The sequence below is a fragment of the Pinus tabuliformis genome, chromosome J, assembly GCF_031772625.1.
Source record: "Pinus tabuliformis cultivar Carrire ecotype Pingquan chromosome J, CPIR1, whole genome shotgun sequence".
Taxonomy (NCBI): domain Eukaryota; kingdom Viridiplantae; phylum Streptophyta; class Pinopsida; order Pinales; family Pinaceae; genus Pinus; species Pinus tabuliformis.
In genome coordinates this window covers 1305819078-1305839214 of record NC_142295.1, presented here as the reverse complement: position 1 = coordinate 1305839214, position 20137 = coordinate 1305819078, and the positions used below count along the sequence as shown (strand labels likewise).

The 20137-nt window shown below is 40.0% G+C and overlaps 1 protein-coding gene across 1 annotated transcript; it reads right to left on the bottom strand.

The window, feature by feature from the left end:
* Window positions 1-9410: 9410 nt before the first annotated feature.
* Window positions 9411-12573, bottom strand: LOC149232062 (uncharacterized). Its single transcript, XM_089381821.1, has 2 exons — window positions 9526-12573; window positions 9411-9470 (listed from the first exon to the last, which is right to left on the bottom strand). Exons 1-2 carry the CDS (start codon window positions 12571-12573, stop codon window positions 9411-9413), a joined length of 3108 nt encoding a protein of 1035 aa, XP_089237947.1.
* Between the last annotated feature and the right edge of the window lie 7564 nt (window positions 12574-20137).

Sequence of the window (20137 nt, the reverse complement as noted above, 5' to 3'; positions counted from 1 at the left end):
TCGGAGGGATCCAGAGCAGCATTTTGTTGAGCTGACAAGGCTCAAACAGACAGGGAGCCCAGAGACCTACATTGCAGATTTCTTGAGGGTCTTAGTGATGGTGCTAGATCTATCCACGGCACGGAGGATCTATATGTATGTTGAGGGGTTAGCAGAGCCACTTCGGGGTCTAGTCAGATCCGCTAGACCGACCACCCTTTAGGATGCTATCAGCAGGACCCGGGACCTACAGGATGTCTTACCCAGGACCCGGACACCTTACCCCCAGAGACAGACTTTCCAGTCTAAGGGGAAGAATGTGAGGATTCCACCTCCAAAGGGGAATCCAGGACGAGTGCAGATTGACGATGATGTTAAGAGGGAGCTAAAGAAGAAGCGGTTGTGCTTCACATGTCAAGAGCCATGGGCACCAGGACATAGATTTGCTGCTGGAAAGGCACATTTCATTGAGGTTTTCTCCGAGAGCAGTGGAGAAGAGGATGACGAGGACGGTGGGGAGGCAGGAGATAGCCATGATGGACAGGGACCTTTGCCACGTCCACCGCCAGCAACAGGTGGTGCATCTTTTGCACCCACCGGAGGGGCCCTTGCCGCATTGCAAGGAGTTCCCAAGTATTTGACGCTACGCATACGAGGGACGGTACATGGCCAGCGAGTGTCAGTTTTGGTTGATAGTGGGGCGACCCACAACTTCATCGATGCACAAATGGTTGAACGGAGAGGCATACAAATAGAGAGCTTCGATGGGTTTTCAGTCTTGGTCCCAGGAGATCAGACCATGACGTGTGCTTGATATGTTCCAGAGCTTTCAGTGACGATGGGCACCTACACATTGACTAACCACTTTTTCATGGTCGATATTCCGAACACCAACATGATATTGGGTGTTCAATGGCTCATCACTCTAGGGAAGGTCACGACGGATTGGAAGACCCTAGAGATGGAGCGGGATGATGTGAAGACAGGGAGGCATGAGAAGATACGGGGACAACTTACGTATCTGCCTTAGACTGTTTCGGCTCATCGGATGGAGGTAGTCTTCCAGAAGGGAGACATAGAGTGGGCAATGGAGCTGCGTGCATTGGAGGTAGGGACTACATGGCAGACAATGGACCCGGAGATACAGTCCATCCTTGACTGGTATGCCATAGTATTTGGGGAGATTCTTCCGGGTCAACCACCGGACCGGGGGTTTGAGTACACTATTGAGCTTAAGCAGGGCATACAGGCAGTGATTACTACCCCCTATAGGCATCCCAAGGCCTATCGGGACGAGATAGAGCGGGCCATTCAGGAATTGCTGGCTCTTGGGCACATCCGACCGAGCACGAGTCCTTTTGCTTCTTCTGTGGTGTTGGTGAAGAAGAAGGACAATACATTGAGGATGTGCATTGACTACATGGCACTGAACAAGAGGACACTGAAGAACAGGTACCCCATACCCAAGATCGATGAGTTGATGGATGAGTTGAGAGGAGCACGGTTCTTCTCAAAGATTGATTTGAGATCAGGGTACCATTAGATTCGCATGAGGGAGCAGGACATTCCCAAGACCGCCTTCAGATGTCACTATGGGCACTTTGAGTTTTTGGTGATGCCCTTCGGGCTAACCAACGCCCCAGTTACATTCCAGTCTTGCATGAATCACATCTTCCGTAGTCACTTGAGGAAGTTTGTGTTGGTGTTCTTGATGCTATACTCATTTACAGCAGAACGTGGGAGGAGCATCTCCCGCATATTGAGACAGTATTATGCATCTTGGAGGAGCAGCAGTTCTATGCCAAGCTCTCCAAATGTGAGTTCGGGTTGACGGAGATGTTATACTTGGGACACATCATTGGAGTGGACGGAGTGAGGGTCCACGAGGAGAAGATTAGGGCCATCAGAGATTGGCCGGAGCCGAGAAGCGTGACGGAACTTCAAGGATTCATTGGCATTTGTACTTACTACCGGAAGTTCGTCAAAGGTTTCTCACAGCTTGTTGCACCCCTGACAGATTTGACGAGGAAGGGGGCATTCAGTTGGTCAGATACAGTGCAGCGAGCCTTTGACAGGCTCAAGGGGGTTATGAGCAGCTGCCCAATGCTTGCATTGCCAGATTTTAAGCAGCCATTTGTTTTGGAGTGTGATGCGTCGGGAGAGGGGATCGGCTGAGTATTGATGCAGGGAGGTCACCCTATAGCCTTTGAGAGCCGGAAGCTCCTTCCGCACGAGAGGTTGTATTCTATATACGACAAGGAGATGTTGGCCATCATGCATGCATTGGCTAAGTACCGGCAGTATTTGGTGGGGAACAGCTTCAGGGTGAGGACTAATCACAACAGCCTCAAGTTCCTTTTGGAGCAGAAGCAGTTGCAGGAGAGGCAACAGAAGTGGATCAGTAAGATCCAAGCATATGACTTTGACATTGAGTATGTCAAGGGTAAGAACAACATGGTAGCAGATGCCCTTTCACGTAGACCAGCCACGTTGTCTCTTATGAGCTTGGATACAGACTGGAGGGCTCAACTCTTAGTAGAGTACTCCAAGGACAGGTTTGCATGTGAGATTCTGGACGAGCATGTGGCAGATGACAGGTTCAGGGTGATCGATGAGATCATCTATTACAGGGATCGGATCTTCTTGACTAAGGGGTCTCAGCTCAAGAAGAAGATACTCCAGGCATCACATGATTCACCATTGGCAAGCCATCAGGGGTTTACCAAAACCTACAGGGCCATTAGAGAGAGGTTCTTCTGTAAGGGCCTCAAGGAGGACGTACTCTGGCATATCAAGGAGTGCGATGTTTGCCAGCGGAACAAGGGAGAGATGAGCCATCCCGCGGGTTTATTGCAGCTACTACCCATTCCGGAGGGGAAATGGGAGAGCATTTCGATGGACTTCATCACAGGATTGCCCACGGTACAGGGCAAGGATTGTATCTTTGTCGTCTTTGATCGACTGACAAAGTACCCGCAGTTCTTTGCCATATCCGCACACTACACAGCAACACAGGTGGCCGAGCTGTTCTTCAGGGAGATCTTCAGGCTACATGGTCTTCCTAAGACCATCGTCAGTGACAGGGATAGTCATTTCATGGGCGGGTTTTGGCAGGAGCTTTTCCGGTTGGTGGGGACGGAGTTGACTCCGCGTACCAATTATCACCCACAGATGGATGGGCAGACAGAGATAGTTAACAAGTGGTTGGAGGGCTACTTGCATAACTATGTCAGTGGGCAGCAGCGAGCATGGTTGAAGTGGCTGCATCTGGGGGAGTATTGCTACAATACTTCACATCACATATCCATTGGTATGTCACCATTCTATGCCTTATATGGGTATCATCCTTTATTTTTTGTTGACGTGATGTTTGGTGACAGCAGGGCTCCTAGAGCCAAGATTTGGATCCAAGAGAGTCAGGATATCCTCCGAGCTCTCAAGGATAACATGGCTACAGCGCAGAACCAGCAAAAGCTGTATGCCGACAGGGGTCGGGTAGAGAGGCAGTTCGAGGTGGGGGACATGGTCTACCTACGACTACAGCCATACCGACAGTTGTCACTGAAGTAGAAGGGGGCTGAAAAGCTCAAGCCCCACTTTTATGGGCCATACAAGGTGATACGCAGGATTGGACAGGTTGCATATGAGTTGGGGCTGCCCCAAGGCAGCAAGATTCATAACATTTTTCATGTTTCATGCCTGAAAAAGGCATTGGGGCAGCAGGTAACAGTGACAGATAAGCTACCACCTATGGATGATGAGGGGCATTTGGTATTGCAGCCGGAGGCTATCATTGATACCAGGGAGAGGCAGTTGCGGAGCAGGACGATCCGGGAATTCTTGGTGAGGTGGAAGAATTTGTCGGATGAGGATGCCACTTGGGAGAATGAGAAGATCTTACAGCATCCATCACTTCAGTTGCTTGAGGACAAGCAACATTTTTCCGGGGGAGACTGTAATATTCCTAATTAGCCCCAGCTAATTGGAATATTCGATTTTGCCAAATTTTGCCTTCTATAGTTATTTTGTAAATAAAAAAGTGAGAAAGGGGGACATAACTCACTTTTAGAATAAAAGTCACTTCCTAGTAGCACAACGTTGTGACTTAAAGGGAGAGACAAGGGGGCCAAAAGGGGGACGTAGAAATGAGCACACACAGACACATGGAGGGATTGCGCAGGAGGGGAGGAACACGTGGCAAAAGGGGAATCACGCAAGAGAAGGTGAGCATTGGGATTGAGAGAGGTAGAAGCTATAAAAGAGAGAGGAGCCCCCTCATTTTGATGAATCGGTTATGTGCATTTGTGATAGTCATTTTGGCATAGAGCACGCTGGCTATTTAGCTAGTCTGTAGCACTGTTTAGTGCATTGAGTGTCTCCGTTCGGAGATCTCACCCTTAGCCCCGGGGGACTTCGAGTGCCTACTCGGGCAAGGTATTTTCGTTAGCATTTCAGCAGCAGTATCTTCAGCATTTCAGCAGTGGTTTTATCAGTGTTATGGAGGAATGCGCAGCACTGGGAGAGGGATGCAGTTCTTTTTGGGAGCAGTCTGGATCGAGGGTTTGTGGAGGATTTGAGCCGAGGGATTGAGCAAGAGATCAGCTCTTGCATATTGGAGGAGTTTGGCAGAGTTTTGGGCTGAGTTTCAGAGGGTTCTATTCAGTGGCAGCGCAGAGCAGTGAGGAACTGTGCAGAACCCCAAGGGGGTGATTTTCGGGGGTCGGCCATTCTAGGAAAGCTTTCTGGGTTTTTCTGGGTTTCTTGAGTAGAGTCCGATTCCAGAGTTTCAGCTTTTTCTGAGGGGATCAGTCCCAAATCCTCGTTTGATTTCTGGCAGCAGTGCAACAGGTTTCCCAGCAGCTTGGATGTAGATCAGAGAGGGGCCATTCCTTTGCTATTCTGAGTGTATTTCTTCACTTGCCTTGTGCAAGTAGAGGTGCCATCTTCCTTATCACCTCCTGTACTCATTTTATTACTCAGTATAATAAAATGGCTTAGCATTCTCTCTGCATTTCTTGTGTATCTGTTTATGGTTTATTTGATATATATAGTATCATTGTTACTTGTATCTCTGTGAGCATTCTCAGCTATTATACCACTTGTGTGTTTCTATTATACTCTTAGACAGAGTCTGGAAAGGGCCAGGTAGCCTCCGGATCTTGTCCTCTTTTTTTAGAGGCGACATATCTGGTAAATGCCTCCCAGTCCATCTCTGGTTGGAGTTTGTTTGTGTTTGGGGTATATTCTTGATAAGGGATATTACATAAATCCAATGACTAATCACTCTAGTGTATTCTCCAACTAACCCTCAAGCCTCCTCTTATACTTTTCCTGTTGGTCCTTCAATGGTCGAGATTACATCTCTAATCAATGGCTAAGATTAGATTTGGCTTTATCCATGTCCTTTAGAACATTCTAACCCAGTTTTATATTAATACTCATTAATATTTTATTTTTCCCAAGTTTAGACTTAGGAACTACATTAAAAATATTAATTATTTTAATATCTCCTTAACCGAGTAGAATCTGCCCAGACCATTTCTAGGTCTTGGCTCATGTGCTTTAGCCTCTCCGCCAATTTTCATGGCTAGAGCACATCCGATGCTATCCCAAATCAATAGGAATCGCTCCCAAACCGGAAGCTTCTGAATATGTCCCTCTCGCTCCCTGTTTTCGCTCCCACTCCCAAGTAACCTTGGTGCAGAGTCAGCACCAGCGCAAATACCTTAGTGACAGTGCAGATACTAGTAGCATTCAGAGACTTGGGTGACAGATGCATTATACTGATCACAATTGATTCAGTATTTAGGATGTTTTTCAGTTGCAGCAGCAGCAGATGGAGAGGGAGTTGCAGTATTGATAGCAGTTCAGCAAGGTGAGCAGCACATATCAAAGTTGTGCAGTAGTTGGTGGGAAGCAACAGCGAGACATCAGTAGCATGACAGAAGTTGATGCAGAAACAAGGTCTTGTTGCAGAAGGCAACACATTCCTCGCTAAGAGGGAGTGTTAGGTTTTGTAGCATTAGATGTGTTCTAGCCTTGAAATTTTGTGGAGAGGCTAGAATGCATGAGATCTCCAAAGCCCAAAAATCGTTTCTGGAAATTCCGCCTAGAAATGACTTACTTAGATTATTAGTCAGTTTTTAAATATTTCGTAAGTTTAAACTTAGGGAATATGACTAATTAATCAGAATTAATTAAGTTATGGTGTGAATGTTCTAGAAACTCACACAAATCAACTTCAAGTTAATCCTAGCCATTGATTAAGACCTAATCTTGGTCGTTGAAGTCTCAATAGAGGATTATAAAAAGAAGTTGATGGGGCTTGGAGAAATCACTTGTGCAATTCGATTTCATGAGAAGATCGATTTCCTGAGTAGCAGCATTCAGTTATCGGAGAAAGAGCCAAAGAAATCGAAGTAGTGAGAGAGGGGCAGGGACCGTGAAGCCGGAGGAAGGATCCCAATTCCAATGAGTGCATTTGCAGAGAGGCAAAGGAGCCACAGTGAGGCTGACGCAGAGTAGCGTAGTAGCCTCTAGAGGCAATTTCAAAATTGTTGGGGAGAAGCAGAGTTTCAGTGCCAGAAGCTGGGCAGAGGTTCCAGAGGCCAGGAGAGACATTTTCCCAGACAGCAGTAGACCAGACGGCTTGAGGAGAAGTTGTTCCGAGCTGAGTGTAGAAGCAACTGCGCTAGGGTGACATAGTGACTACGCAGAGCCAGTTTGGACGGTTCAATATGAGCTGAGGTCAGAGCCTGAATTTGCCTGTGGAGTGAGCAAATTCCTCACTATAATTTTCTTGCCAGTTTTCTCTGTAGGACTGCCAGTTTCAGCATCCAGTTGTACTTAGATTATTTCACTGCTGCATAATAACAAAACCCTCAGCTACTGCACCAATTTTCCCGAGTTGGGTTTTTCCGGGGACATTGGTCCAAAAATAACGGTGTCATTTTTATTGTGTGTGTGTGCTAGTATATTCTCAGTTCCAGCGTTATTTGTTTTCCACGGTTTTGTTTGTGGAAGTTGCAGTGTGTTTATTTCGATGCTACCGTTGCAATAAACCGAATAATTAATTTATTAGTTAGAAAATATAATACCAGTTGCTGCAATAGGATTCCATATTGGAATTTTCACATTTAAAACATTGATCTTTATTAATTGAATGAGGTATTCAAAAGGAATCCCCCCATACCCATTGAGGAGGTAGTTGGACTTAAAAAGTGGGTATTTGAGCCCAGGTGATAGTGGGCCCTCATCCTATGTGTGCCAATCAAAGCATGTTGCACAGATCTCAGCAACCCTGCTGGTTTGATAGGTAACAAGACCAACATACACCTAAAAAAATTAAAAAATAAATACTTAACCTAATCCTCTCGCCTTTCCTAATGGGTGTCACCATCCCTCCTACCATCTATTTAACCCTCACAAACCCTAATTCACCATTTGCTTTAGTGTTATTAGTGTTGAGCATTCATTTTAGTGTTGGACTTTGCTTTGGAGCTAAATTGTGAATCGCAATGGTATCATGTTATTGTTTTCATGGTTTTCATTGTTCAAACTTCACCATGTTTAGTTTAAAAACTTGAAATGTTAATGACTAATATACCTTGATATGTTCGAGGCAAAGTCTCCTAAGTTCAAAACTCCATTGTACATTGACAATGTCCTGAAATTTAGGCTAAGGGAGTCTCCACATACGTTGGGTACACATCTTCACATACCAAAAACTTACTGTAAAACCTAAAAGTAAAGCTCATATCAAAAACAACAATCTTAAAAAGAACAATATAATTAAACTTAATTTAACATGGGTGGTGCTTCCATAAGAATGAGAGTGAGATGTGTAAACAACAACAATTGGCATTCAGTTACTTACATGAGAATGTCGTTATCAAATGTTTGTTACAACTGAACAACTCAAACACCATACAGACTTTTTCAAACAGATCAGGTCATTAGATGCATTTCGGATAGGATATCCATTTGCATGTCTTCAATCGTGGAAACAATATTGGCCAGATCTAAGATGTATACTGCAAGATGGGGAAGGTTCACAGCTTTATGAACATCAACGCTCCATAAGAATGATTGCTCACTTTCCACCAAGAAGTCGTTTTACGCAATAGCCTTTATAGTAAGTCACCGAACTTCAGTTGATCCTGTAAATGCTATTACTAAGTTATTTGAGAAGAAGTCCAGAATTAAAGACGTATGTCTTTCATTGCCTTACAGATTTTGCCTCTATGTATACAGGAGATGAATGATCGATATATAGAGATGAACATATAGATTAGATTACCTTATGAATATCTATTTGACACACTGTTTATGGTGGCACTAGAGTTTCTCCAAAGTCAGAGAACACATCAAATACACCTGTGCCTGTGATGACATAAAATTATAAAGACGATAAATTCTGATTAACAAGGCATTGAATTGTATATGAAATACCTTGTCCCTTAGCCTATCTACATATGCTGATAAAGAAATCATATATTCTTGCAAGCTAAGCAAAGAAATTAATAAAACCTCCTTGGTTGGCCAGTTGGGCATAATAAAGGGCAGTGCAATTAAGGTAGTATGACCTGTAACTCCTATTGTACATCACACACCAAAGCAAGCAGGTCTGATTTTACTGGGAAGAGAAGAATAACAATAGTAATGATAAGAAACAAAAAAACATAGCCAGTCAAAAGCAACCCCAGTGGTTGAGTTCATGCAACATTAAACCTCGGTAATACTGTGCACTCATCTTCACTGTTAGCATCTTAGAGCTTTTATGCTGGAAAACTTGAATTCCATGACAGAAAGAAACATAAAACCTGAAAATCCAAGAGTTTTCATTTGATACAGTTAGAACCATAGCTGTTTACATGATAATAATACAACCCCTTTCATGCTCAATAGTAATGTGAAAAGCAATGGACACTTAAAATGGTCTAGCGATATGGCATGTTGCATTATCCAACCAAAGTCCAGCGTACTTTTCATCAATATATCCCAATTTTAGAGAACAATCCTACATTTACAAGAAGAAAAAAACCATTGCCATTTTGCATTATCCAACCAAAGTCCAGCGTTCTTTTCGTTGATATATTCCAATTTGTAGAGAACATTCCTACATTTACAAGATGGAAAAAAAACATTGTCAAATCTTCTTGTACAGTGCACACTTGAGCATATTGATTTTGTCTAATGAATGACCAACAATGAAATAAAACATGTAAAACCTTTGGAACAATATCTTCATCTTAAGTATATGATGTGGCGTTGATGTGGTGAGCACCAGCGTGTTGTTTGTATATTCCACAGTTCGATGGATGCATTAATCAAACTTATCATCTACCCAACTCTAATATTTGTTTGGTATCTGACAAGTTTGGCCAGTGTCTGCTGAGCAGCTATGGTGTCAGGATGATTTGCACCCAACATTACTGTTCTGATATTGATGCAGGTTCTGCAGAGATCCTCCCCTCCATCATATAGTCCACCTCTGAGCATTAATTTTGCCCTCATTTCCAAAAGCAAAGCCTTCAGAAGTGTTACATTTTTCCAGAGATACTCATCCAATTTAGTATCAGCACGACCAAGCATTCTCCAACATGTGGATTTATCCAACCAATTTTGCACTTGAGAAACAAAGGACTCTTCGACAGCCTCCAAGGCACAGGTGCAGATACGTAGAAGTTCTAAAGCTGCCTGGCATCTTGAGAAGGAAGTAAAAGAATGAAGTGCCAATGGAATTGCTACTCTTTTAATGAAGGAAAGTAATTCAGATACCTTAGGTTCTACAATCACTGGGTCATTTCCAAATCCAAATACAAGAAAACAAGCTGCCCATAAATGCTCTGAATGTAGGGAGATTGCCCCTCTGCTACCAACACCTTGGAACATAGCTCTGGCAGCAGAGTTTCCTCCTTTTTTTCTCGCATATAACTGAATCATCTCATGCATGTTAATCCATCCCTCTCTGGTGCTACTTCTTGCAATACCAAATCTGATCAACATAGTTGATGCTTCTGCTTCTGATTTTCTTATTTGAGATACCCTACACAAGCAACCAATCATATGCAAGCATTTGTTTTGTATTTGCGAGCCATCTATTCTCTTAGGAGCCTTGTGGGTTGCAATTGAAAGAAGAGAGATAGGGATAGGGTAAGGAGCAAACCAAGCACCAACCAATAACATCCTGCTAGCTAATTTCTTTGGTTTATTTGCATGATCAAGAATATTGAAGCATACATCAAAAAGTTGCACAAGAAATGGATAATTCCTGAGAGTTGAATCTTCTTGAAGACTGGAGAACATCTCTTTCAAGGATACCCTGTTAATGTCGTCAAGGAGTCTTGAAGGTGTTATGGGAAGCTCTGATAGGATGGAACCAACAATCCCAAGGCCTAATGTTAACCGACCCAACCTTTCTTCAATTGTTCTTAGTGCATCAAGCTCCACTACTGAAAAATCCCTCCTCTTTCCCTTCATCAAAGACATAGCTTCCACACTTGATAAGTATGACAGCCTCACTGGATCTAGATTCATCACACAGGAGAGTCGAGTAGAAATTATCACATGCGTTGTTCCACCAAAATGTGGAAGAAGCTCCAAAAGGTCTCGACTGTCCCACCAATCTCTCTCACTCTCCAAATTATCAATCACAAGAAGGTAAGGAATGTCTCTAATAAGCTCCTTTCTCACTCTCTTCAAGGCTTCCATTTCCTGCTCCTCAAATGTCTTATTCCTACCTTTCTCTGGGGCAATATGTGTCTCATTACTCACATCCAACCCAAGTAACCGAGACAAATTCAAATAGTTTTGTCTAAGGTAACGAGCTTCCCCGCCGATCCATAACACCATCTTATACCTCTGTGCGAATCTGTAAGCAAATTCGAGCACTAATTCAGTTTTGCCTATCCCTGATTCCCCTGATACGCATGCAATGCCTCTGCCATATGATAATTTTAAATTCGCATTCCTCTTTGCACACCTTGTTTTATGCGGTGTCCTCGCTCGCTGATGTTGATCCCTCATCCTCTGTGCACCCCTGCCTCTTTGTATCTCCATTTCATTTTCCAATTCCTTCCACACCACCAACTCTTTCCCTTTACTGTTTCGTGCTTTGTTCCCCACCCTTCCATCATTATCCTCTTTTTTCATTTCCCATTTGTCAGACTCACTCTTTCGCTTCTCCTTCGGCCCTACTTCTGCATCCTTCAACCTATCACTTTCACTCAATCTCCTCCTCTCTGTCCCCCCTTCCTCTTCTGCCTCTATCCCTCTCTTGAATCTATCACACTCACTCCTCCTCCTAACAATAACAGAGTCACACCTCCTTGGCCTGATATTTAGGTCCAAAACTCCATCATGATCATTACCATCTATGTCTGCTTTCCCAAACATAATTGCTTCCAACTCCAGAAGCTCCTTCTTTCTGCCCACAAATCTTGGATTTCTTGAAAACGGATACCCATCACCTTCGATCCCAGCCTTCCTTACCTTCTCTTTCTCTGCTACACTCCTCCTCCCTAGCCTCGTGCCCAAAAGGCTTACTGCCCTCATAACACAATCCCTCCAATTCCCAGTATGTGCCTCCAATTTCCACTCATCAACCACCCTGTTTAGCCCATCCACAGCCTCCTTCCATGCCTTCTTATCTCCGCCATACAACATCCATAGATCACCCCCTTGATTCTCCCACAACTCCCCTCTCTTCTCAATTATATCTCTGGCTAGGCAATCTCCGGGACCCAGATCAAAGAACAAGGGAACCAAATTCTTCCTATCCAAAAATGTTTTGAACTCCTCTATACTATATGGATTTGCAAAAGACTTTCTAGTAACAATAACAACACCAAATGTTGCAGAGCTTAATACTCTGTCAGTGATGTCATGGTTTCTGGAGTCTGTGTAACGAGCCCTGTCTGCAGCAAAGCAAGCAATCCCCTGCATCTCTAGCTCTGCACAAAGCCATTTGGTGAAGCGAAGAAGAGATGCCTTCTGTCCATGTGTTCCAATGTACACATCACAGCTCCTGAGCCTTGCAGAGGATGACAAAGAGGCCGAGGTCCTTGTAAATGAAATATTCTTTGATGGGTTGCTTGCTTGCAATATATTTTTGTGAACTGCAATATTGTTGAGGTCTATTGGGCACCTGTCATTATGTGATACTGAATTGCTATGTGCATTGTTCGATGAAGACTCCTTATATAACGACCTAGACTTTTGAATATCATCCAACTGCTTTACTCTGATGAATGAAGGGCCATAGGACGAACTTGGTATGTCATTAGTGTTGTTTAATAATGAATTCTGAAGCAGAGATGAAATGGATGTTTGTGAAAATTCGTTCCTTGGGACTCTCAAAGGATGCGAATCACTGCTGGACGAACCCTGCATATCAGATTTTTTGTACTCAAATAACAAAGTGGACTGAGACCCATCATTTTTTGAAGGAAGAGGAGGAGATTTTGGAGAATAAAATGGGGACTGAGAGGCTGAAACAAATGCTGCTGAAGATGAAGATGAAGAAGAAGAAAAATTATTATCACTATTCTTTGTTGCTCCGAATCTGGCACTCTCCCGCTGAAGCAACTCCATTCTTTCTCCTAGCCACAATCCCTTTTTGTTCCCTGCTTTTGCTGTCCACAGAACACTTTGAATTCCAAGGACACTGTCAGAGAATTGCTTCTAAAACAGAGTTGCGTATAGTTTAGTCCCTGCATTTTAAGCACCACCACATACCTGCACATATTGCAGTTGTTGGAATAAAAATACTCAGCGGATAAACAAACGTATTATAAATTTTTAATGAAATGCTAGTTGAATAAGCCAAGCACGTGTTGAGGATTGCAGATATTGATCATTGGTTGCTTACCAAACTTCAACTGTGTGCCTCTAATCTCCATAAATCGTTAACTCGACAAAAAGAACTCGCTACACTGCTGTATATAAGCTTTTAAATTGATTGTTGTGCAAGCATTGCACCTATAGCCAACGCCAATTTCCCCGGCGTATAACTGATGTCCGGAGAAAGGTTGCAGACGGCAATTATGGAGACTTGCAAAAGCTGAAGACCCATTGCTTACAAAATACACAAACATGAAGAAAGAAGATGAAGAAAAAAAGCCCTCTGGTAGCTGCTTGAGGACCTGCTTCTTCTCTTTCTTACTGTGTCCTCCTTAAACAAGATCGCAACACTAAATGACTTTCCCTTTGTTTTGTCTTCCCTCCATTTGCCAGCAGCAGTGCGATATATTGTTTGAATGTGCAACTCGTTGACTGTGCTTGAAATCCCTATTGTTATGAGACCTGAATCAGTTCTGCAAGGGCGCCCTCCTAGCTGAAGCATTTTCGCTGTGGCGTGCTGATTGTTAGGATCGTTTTGCGTGCATTTCAGCTTCAGTTAACTTCAGTTGCACCGGCGGGCATGCAATCACACCTGGCTTAATTTTTCTTAATTTATTTGTAAGTGTACAGAAACAATTAAGTTGATTTACTTGATTTCTATATTAACAAAAACAAAAATTCCACCATGTAAATCAAGTCAGTTGGGAGAAAAATAAATTAAAAGTGAAAACGAATGGGAAATATATAGTTGATAACATTTTAAATTGATTTTTTAATATAATTAATAAAGGTTTATTGAGGGTGGAGGAATATATGTCTATTGGTATGGAATAGATAGTATGAGTGTATTGTTAAATCATGTGGAGATTAGTAGATAAAAATTTAGTATTATTTATGGTTTTGTGGAAATTTTTCTGGTGGGTTTTTTTGTCAAAATAGAGTAGTGATTTATTGAAATCTCAAGTTTGATAGCTAATTTCTGCACAATCAAAGCGTCTCAGGGTTTTTCAAGATGCTGAATCCAAATATGTAATTAAAAAACCATTTTAAATAATACAAATCGAAATTTAACCTCAATATTTCACAACTTACAACTTCACAAACAAACAAAAATAATGTAGAAAAATAACTAAGAGTTTTCGTTGTCTATCCACATCTAATGATAACTGTCACCTGTCGAAGCGATCTGAAAAACGACATGGAAAACCGGTTAGGTTACACTATTAAAATAGTTTTGGTCCGCCCTGTTTGTCAATTTGCATGTTGGTTACACTGTGTTAAAGCAGTTACAACCCCCCCTGTCTATCGATTTGCACGCTGCCATTTCTCAAATACGAGTGAATGATATTTTGAAGTAAACGAGATTAAAAATATGGGAATTTCAGTTTTTATGTTTGTTTTTTTAATTTAATTTTTTTTATTAAATTGATGATGAATTGATTTAAAATTTCTAACAGTTTTTTTTTTGATCTCTATGAAAGCATCACATTGCAAAATGAAATGTTTTCCAGATTCCATTGTCTTACAATTACAAAAAGTAGACACAATTTCTTCCCAAGCGTCTTTAGGTCTTTTCCACAGTCCCCTTTCACACCAAAGTTGAGTTAGGTCTTAATTGAGCAATATGAATCTTTGCTTTCCATGGAATGCTAGTTCCGATGTAGGTTTTTTGTTGGAAGTCACAAGTGAGCTTGAATTCCTGAACATAATACTTCTTCTTTCTACCCAACTCTTTTATCTCATTAAGTCTTAATTGAGCTATGAATCTTTGCTCTCAAAGGAATGCTAGCTCCAATGTACTTTTTTTCTTGGTGGTCACAAGTGGGGTTGAATTCTTGAACATAATACTTCTTCTTTCTATCAAACTCTTTTCCCCACATACACTTACGAAACTTCTCCATAACAAAATTATTTAACTCCTTGCTATTCATGGGATAGGGATTGAGGTAAATATTCCATTTTTGCATTTTTGCATTCATTTGTTGTTTTGTCTCATCAATGTTTTCTTTCTTTCACTCATACCCATGGAAAATTTTAGGGGCTAATATTTGCAGGTAAGTTAATTTTCCATGATTTTTCCAAAAAAAAAGATTAGTCAATTTCCATTTTTTCTAAAAATGATTCACCTAAATTTTACAATATAAAATTACTTTTCCTTAAAAATTTAGGGGCTAATATTTGCAGGTAAGTTAATTTTCCATGATTTTTCCAAAAAAAAAGATTAGTCAATTTCCATTTTTTCTAAAAATGATTCACCTAAATTTTACAATATAAAATTACTTTTCCTTAAAAATTCCCAACATTATAAGAAAAAATATATATATAATCATTATAAATTTGAATAATTTTATAAATATACTAATAAAAATTTTATAGTTTGCATATTATGGACTAGTGAGATTCACGAATGTTTTTAAACTTTAGGATAATTTTCCGAGTCTTCATTGAAGATAACTTTAACCCATCTATCTACCCCCATTTGCTCATTTCTTTTTAGATACCTTATGAGACTCACCATAGCAATTGTTTCTATATGGGCTACTCCTATTTCACTCAACATATATGCTCATTTCTTTTTAGGTACGTTATGAGATGCACCATAGCAATTGTTTCGATGTGGGCTACTCCTATTTCACTCAACATATAAGGAATCGAACTTTTTATTTTTTATTTTGAACTTGCTCATCATCAAGCATTTTTGTATTTTCTCAATTTGTTTCCATTTTGAGACATGGATGTTACTAGCCCACAATTCACACCCATGTAACACCACTAGACAAACTAGGAGTCCAAAAAGCACGTTAATCCTTTTCCAATCCCATAACTCTACCTCTCTACATATGTTTTGAATATCATATAATGCTTTCCACCCTCCTAAAATTCTCTTCTTTCTGAGGTCCTCCCAATTAAACTTTATTGTTGAAATCAATCGTGAGATACTTGTATTCATTTACATCGTCAATAATGTTGTCTTTGCCTCTCTACATTTGTTTTGAAGAGCATATAATGCTTTCCACCCTCTTAAAATTCTCTTCTTTCTGCAGTCCTCCCAATTAAACTTTATTGTTGAAATCAATCGCGAGATACTTGTATTCATTTAATTCTTCAATAGTGTTGTCTTCAAAGAAAAATTAGAGAAAATCATTATTTTGGTCTTGATGGTATTTACTTGCATTTCCACTGCTTTACAAAAATGCTCAAGGGCATATAGGTGCATTGGCGATCCATGGACCGATTTAGCAATCAATACAAAGTCATCAGAATATAAAAGAAGCTTTATCGCAAACTCCCCCAACCAAACACAATCCCCACCTTGTAGATTTAATGACGCTTCCAATTTATCAATATAGAAACAAAAAAATGTAGGGGATAGAGGGAAACCTTGCTTGACTCCGATGTCACTTCTAAAGTTTTCTGAAATGTCTGCTGAAGTTCTAATTTTGACTTTCACTTCTTCATAAAGCTTATGGACAACAACTCTATAATACAAAGGAATTCCAAGTTCTTCCATTCTACTCCACAACTTATCTCTAGGGATTGTGTCAAATGTCTTTTTGAAGTCAACAAAGTAGCAAAATACTTCTTCTTTGTCCCCCCAAACCTTTTTAATAATGTTTTTCAATGTAACATCATGATTCACTGTAGAATGTTTTAGTGTGCTTGTCCTTTTGCCCTCTTTTCTTTTACTACTGCCCACTTGCTGATTCTATTTTCTACCATGCTGCAAAAAATTTTGCAAACAAAGGATTAATGTCTCCACTTTTAAAAAGGGGTATTGCCAAGCTAGTTGTCCAATCTCTTGGAATCCTTGCCGAATGATGTTGTTGAATATTTCCATGATGTTCGGTGCAACAATGTTCATTCCCCACTTCAGATGTTCCGCTTGAAGTTGAGCCAAGTCCTTTGTCTTTCTTGTTTTCAACTTCTTAATTCTAGCCTCCACCTCTTGTAACCTGAAATGCTTTGTAGTTGTGTTGATCCTAGAGGGAGGCTCAACCTCTAATTCTTTCTAGTAGAGTTGTCTTGCATAGTCAAACCATTGATTGGCAATTATATTATTTTCAGTTTGCTTCTTCCTTGGTTGAAGTTCCTGCCAAAAAAGCTTTGGGTTATTCTTGCCTAGATATATTAACTCTTCTCGCCTTGTTTGTATTAACTAATCTTTTTTCTTTTTTAAAATTCTCTTATATAACTTTAGGGTCATCTTCCCCTCACTTGTCTTTTTCAAAGTTATCATCGTCATTTTGCATTCCTCATCAAACCAAGCATGAAAACAATTTGATTGTGATTTCCTACTTTATGCTTTTTTGTACTTCTCAAGTGCACACTGACTTATATTTGTTAACTCATGACTATTAAAACTTTGGGAACCAATTTTCTCTTTGAAATGTTCTTTCCAACAATATTTTGAAGATAGTACAATTTTCTTGTGTTAAATGTTTTTTACCATTTGATATCAATTATCAAACATATTAAATTGCTAAATTTTCCGGCCATACTATTTTTCTTTAAACTAAAATAACTTTTTATATATTAGATTATGATCTGATTTAAAAACTCAAATATACTCTTTAATCTTAACTCTGTCAACCCTTTCCATTAAACTTTATGAACAATATTTTATTCTTAACTCTGTCTATCATTTCCATTGAGCTTTCTGAACAATATTTTATTTGAGCTTTCTGAACAATATTTTATTCTATGTATTAAGTTTTGTGAACTTCGTCTATGTATATTTTACTTTTTTATTTTCACTTCCGAGGAGAATAAAGACCCCTCGTGTAATTTGAACAGCAAATCAACCGATCAATCATTTATAATAAGGATAAATCCCTCCACATAGCAGCTCAATCAGTCAGACTGGTATGTGATTGCTTCTATAAAAGTTTTCAAATCAGAATTTCATAACAGATCACGTGGTGCAACCTTTGCTAGCGTTTTAAGAAGTCAGGGGTTCGAATCATGCAATGAACAGCGGAACAATCCTTCTACGCTTCTCCACAATTTTCACTCCAGACAGAAATAAAGAGTTGCCTGTGGCATTTGTCTGTTAAGTTATATTCCGGTGTAAAGGCCGCCTATGACGCATTTTCACTCCTGACAGAAATAAAGAGTTGCCTGTGGCATTTTTTCTGTTAAGTTATATTCCGGTGTAAAGGCCGCCTATGACGCCTGTGGAGTTGCCTTTGGCATTTTGTCTGTGAAGTTATATTCCGGTGTAAAGGCCGCCTATGACGCCTGTGAGCTCAATAGATACAGATGTTGCCTGGTTCTTCCAGTCTGGTTATACACTGCCCACATCCAAGCAGCTTTCCGGAGCCTCGAGATGCCGATTTCAGATGATCCCCCTCTTCTCCTCGAATCCATGGAAGGTGTTAGAAGATTTCATTCTATTGCCGTTGGGATTTTGTTTTGGCGATTTTTACAATGAGCAGAGCTTAGTATGGAAGTAGCAGAAGCAGTAATAGCGCAAACTAAAATGCGGTCTTCACGGTTGAATCTTGTTCTATAGCCCGCGAGGGTTTCAGTTATGGGATTCGGTTCCTCTATCATGCTTTTAATTGGCTTTATCTACGTAATTTTAACCCTGGTTTCATGTGGGCTAAGGTTTACATCATGGAAATGGGTTAATTTCATGCAGCTTTGAACATTCAATTTAGTGACACGGGATTTTTTGAATGGCTGCTTGCTCTGAAATTTGATGTAGTGTATCTCTCTCTGTAGGAGAGATTTGTTCCTGATTTCTTTGGGTGGTCCTATGTTTAAGGGCTTTCTATAAATGTGCGATGAAATTTGTGTTCTATATATTGATTTCTGGGATATTTAAGTATCTAAATTATTGAAATCTGATTTTTTTGGTGGTCATATATTTAGGGGGCTTTTAAAAAATGTGCAAGGAAATTTGTATTTTATGGGTTCATTTCTGGGATTTTCAAGTATCTACATTATTGAAATTATTGATTATTCATATGCACAGAGAAATCTGGCAAGACAATCTGTGCTGGTTTAAATTCATCTTCATCTTATCTTTCTTTAAGTATCTAACTTATTGATTGTTCATATGTACGGAGAAATCCGGCAAGACAATCTCTGCTTGTTTAAATTTCTCAATAACAGAAGAGTGCACAACTTTTTTTTTTTCTTAAATTTTAATTAGTAATATTTTAAGGTTTTTATAGACTTGTATCTGATTTGGTTTCATAGATTATTTTAATCTGCTTTAGTTCCATAAATTATGATTTGGTTTTAGAGATTATAGATTATGATTTGGTTTTATAGATCCATATATTATTTTTAATCAGATAAACTTTAAAATATCATTTCATTTTTATGGAACAAAAGACCATCCAAAGCCATGTGACTACATGTTAGTCCAACTAATCTTATCAGAAAACTGGTAGTTCAAGTTTCACTGATCCTATGAGCCATGTGACTATATGTTATGGCTAACCTTATCGGAAAACTGGTAGTTCAGGTTTCACTGATCCTATGAGAAAACTGGTAACTCAAGTTTTCCTGATTCTGTTTTCTTTTAATTCATGGCTTTACTAAGAAAATGGATGTTGGGGTTTTGTTATACTGAGGAGAAATGAATGGCTCTACTAAAAATGGATGTTGGGATCTTGTTTTTCTGCCTATGAGAAATGAATAAACTAGATGCCCATCTGATTGTAAGTTTTTCGAGAGCTTGTGAATGGACTCTAAATTTGACGTTATACTATGGATTAAGAAATATGCATATATTGCCTTCCGATGGAGATTAAAGTGGTCACTGGAACATCAACCACTGCAAAGAGATGTGAATACGGTCTTGGATAATTTCTCGTCATACTGGTACAGTCAAATGAAGACATACTGGTACAGACAAATGAAGAAGGGACAACTAGAGAAGTAACATTTTGGTTGTGAAAAGACAACCAATTTGGGTTTTTTCAAAAGTTTCAGAAATCTTATATATGTTGTAATAAACTATTTTGCCTCTGAATTTCTGGTAAGTGAAGCATGCTTCTGTTTTCAAGGTGGAAAATTTCTTTTATTATCATCTGGTTGTGTTAGATTGTGTTGTTTGTTTTTCTTGTTGTGTCCTGTTTCCAAATACCTCAGGAATAATCTATCATGTTGAAGCCTTAAAGTTAATCCAAAATCGTTGTATTTGATTTTACCTGCAAGATTTCACGTTTTACTTTTTCGTTTACTAAGATCAGTGGTTGGACGCTGTCAACTATGGTGACATCTCAAATTATAGTCTATTATTTTAGTGTTGCACACATATTTCACCCAGATATAATAAGTCAATATCGACAAAAATGCAGAC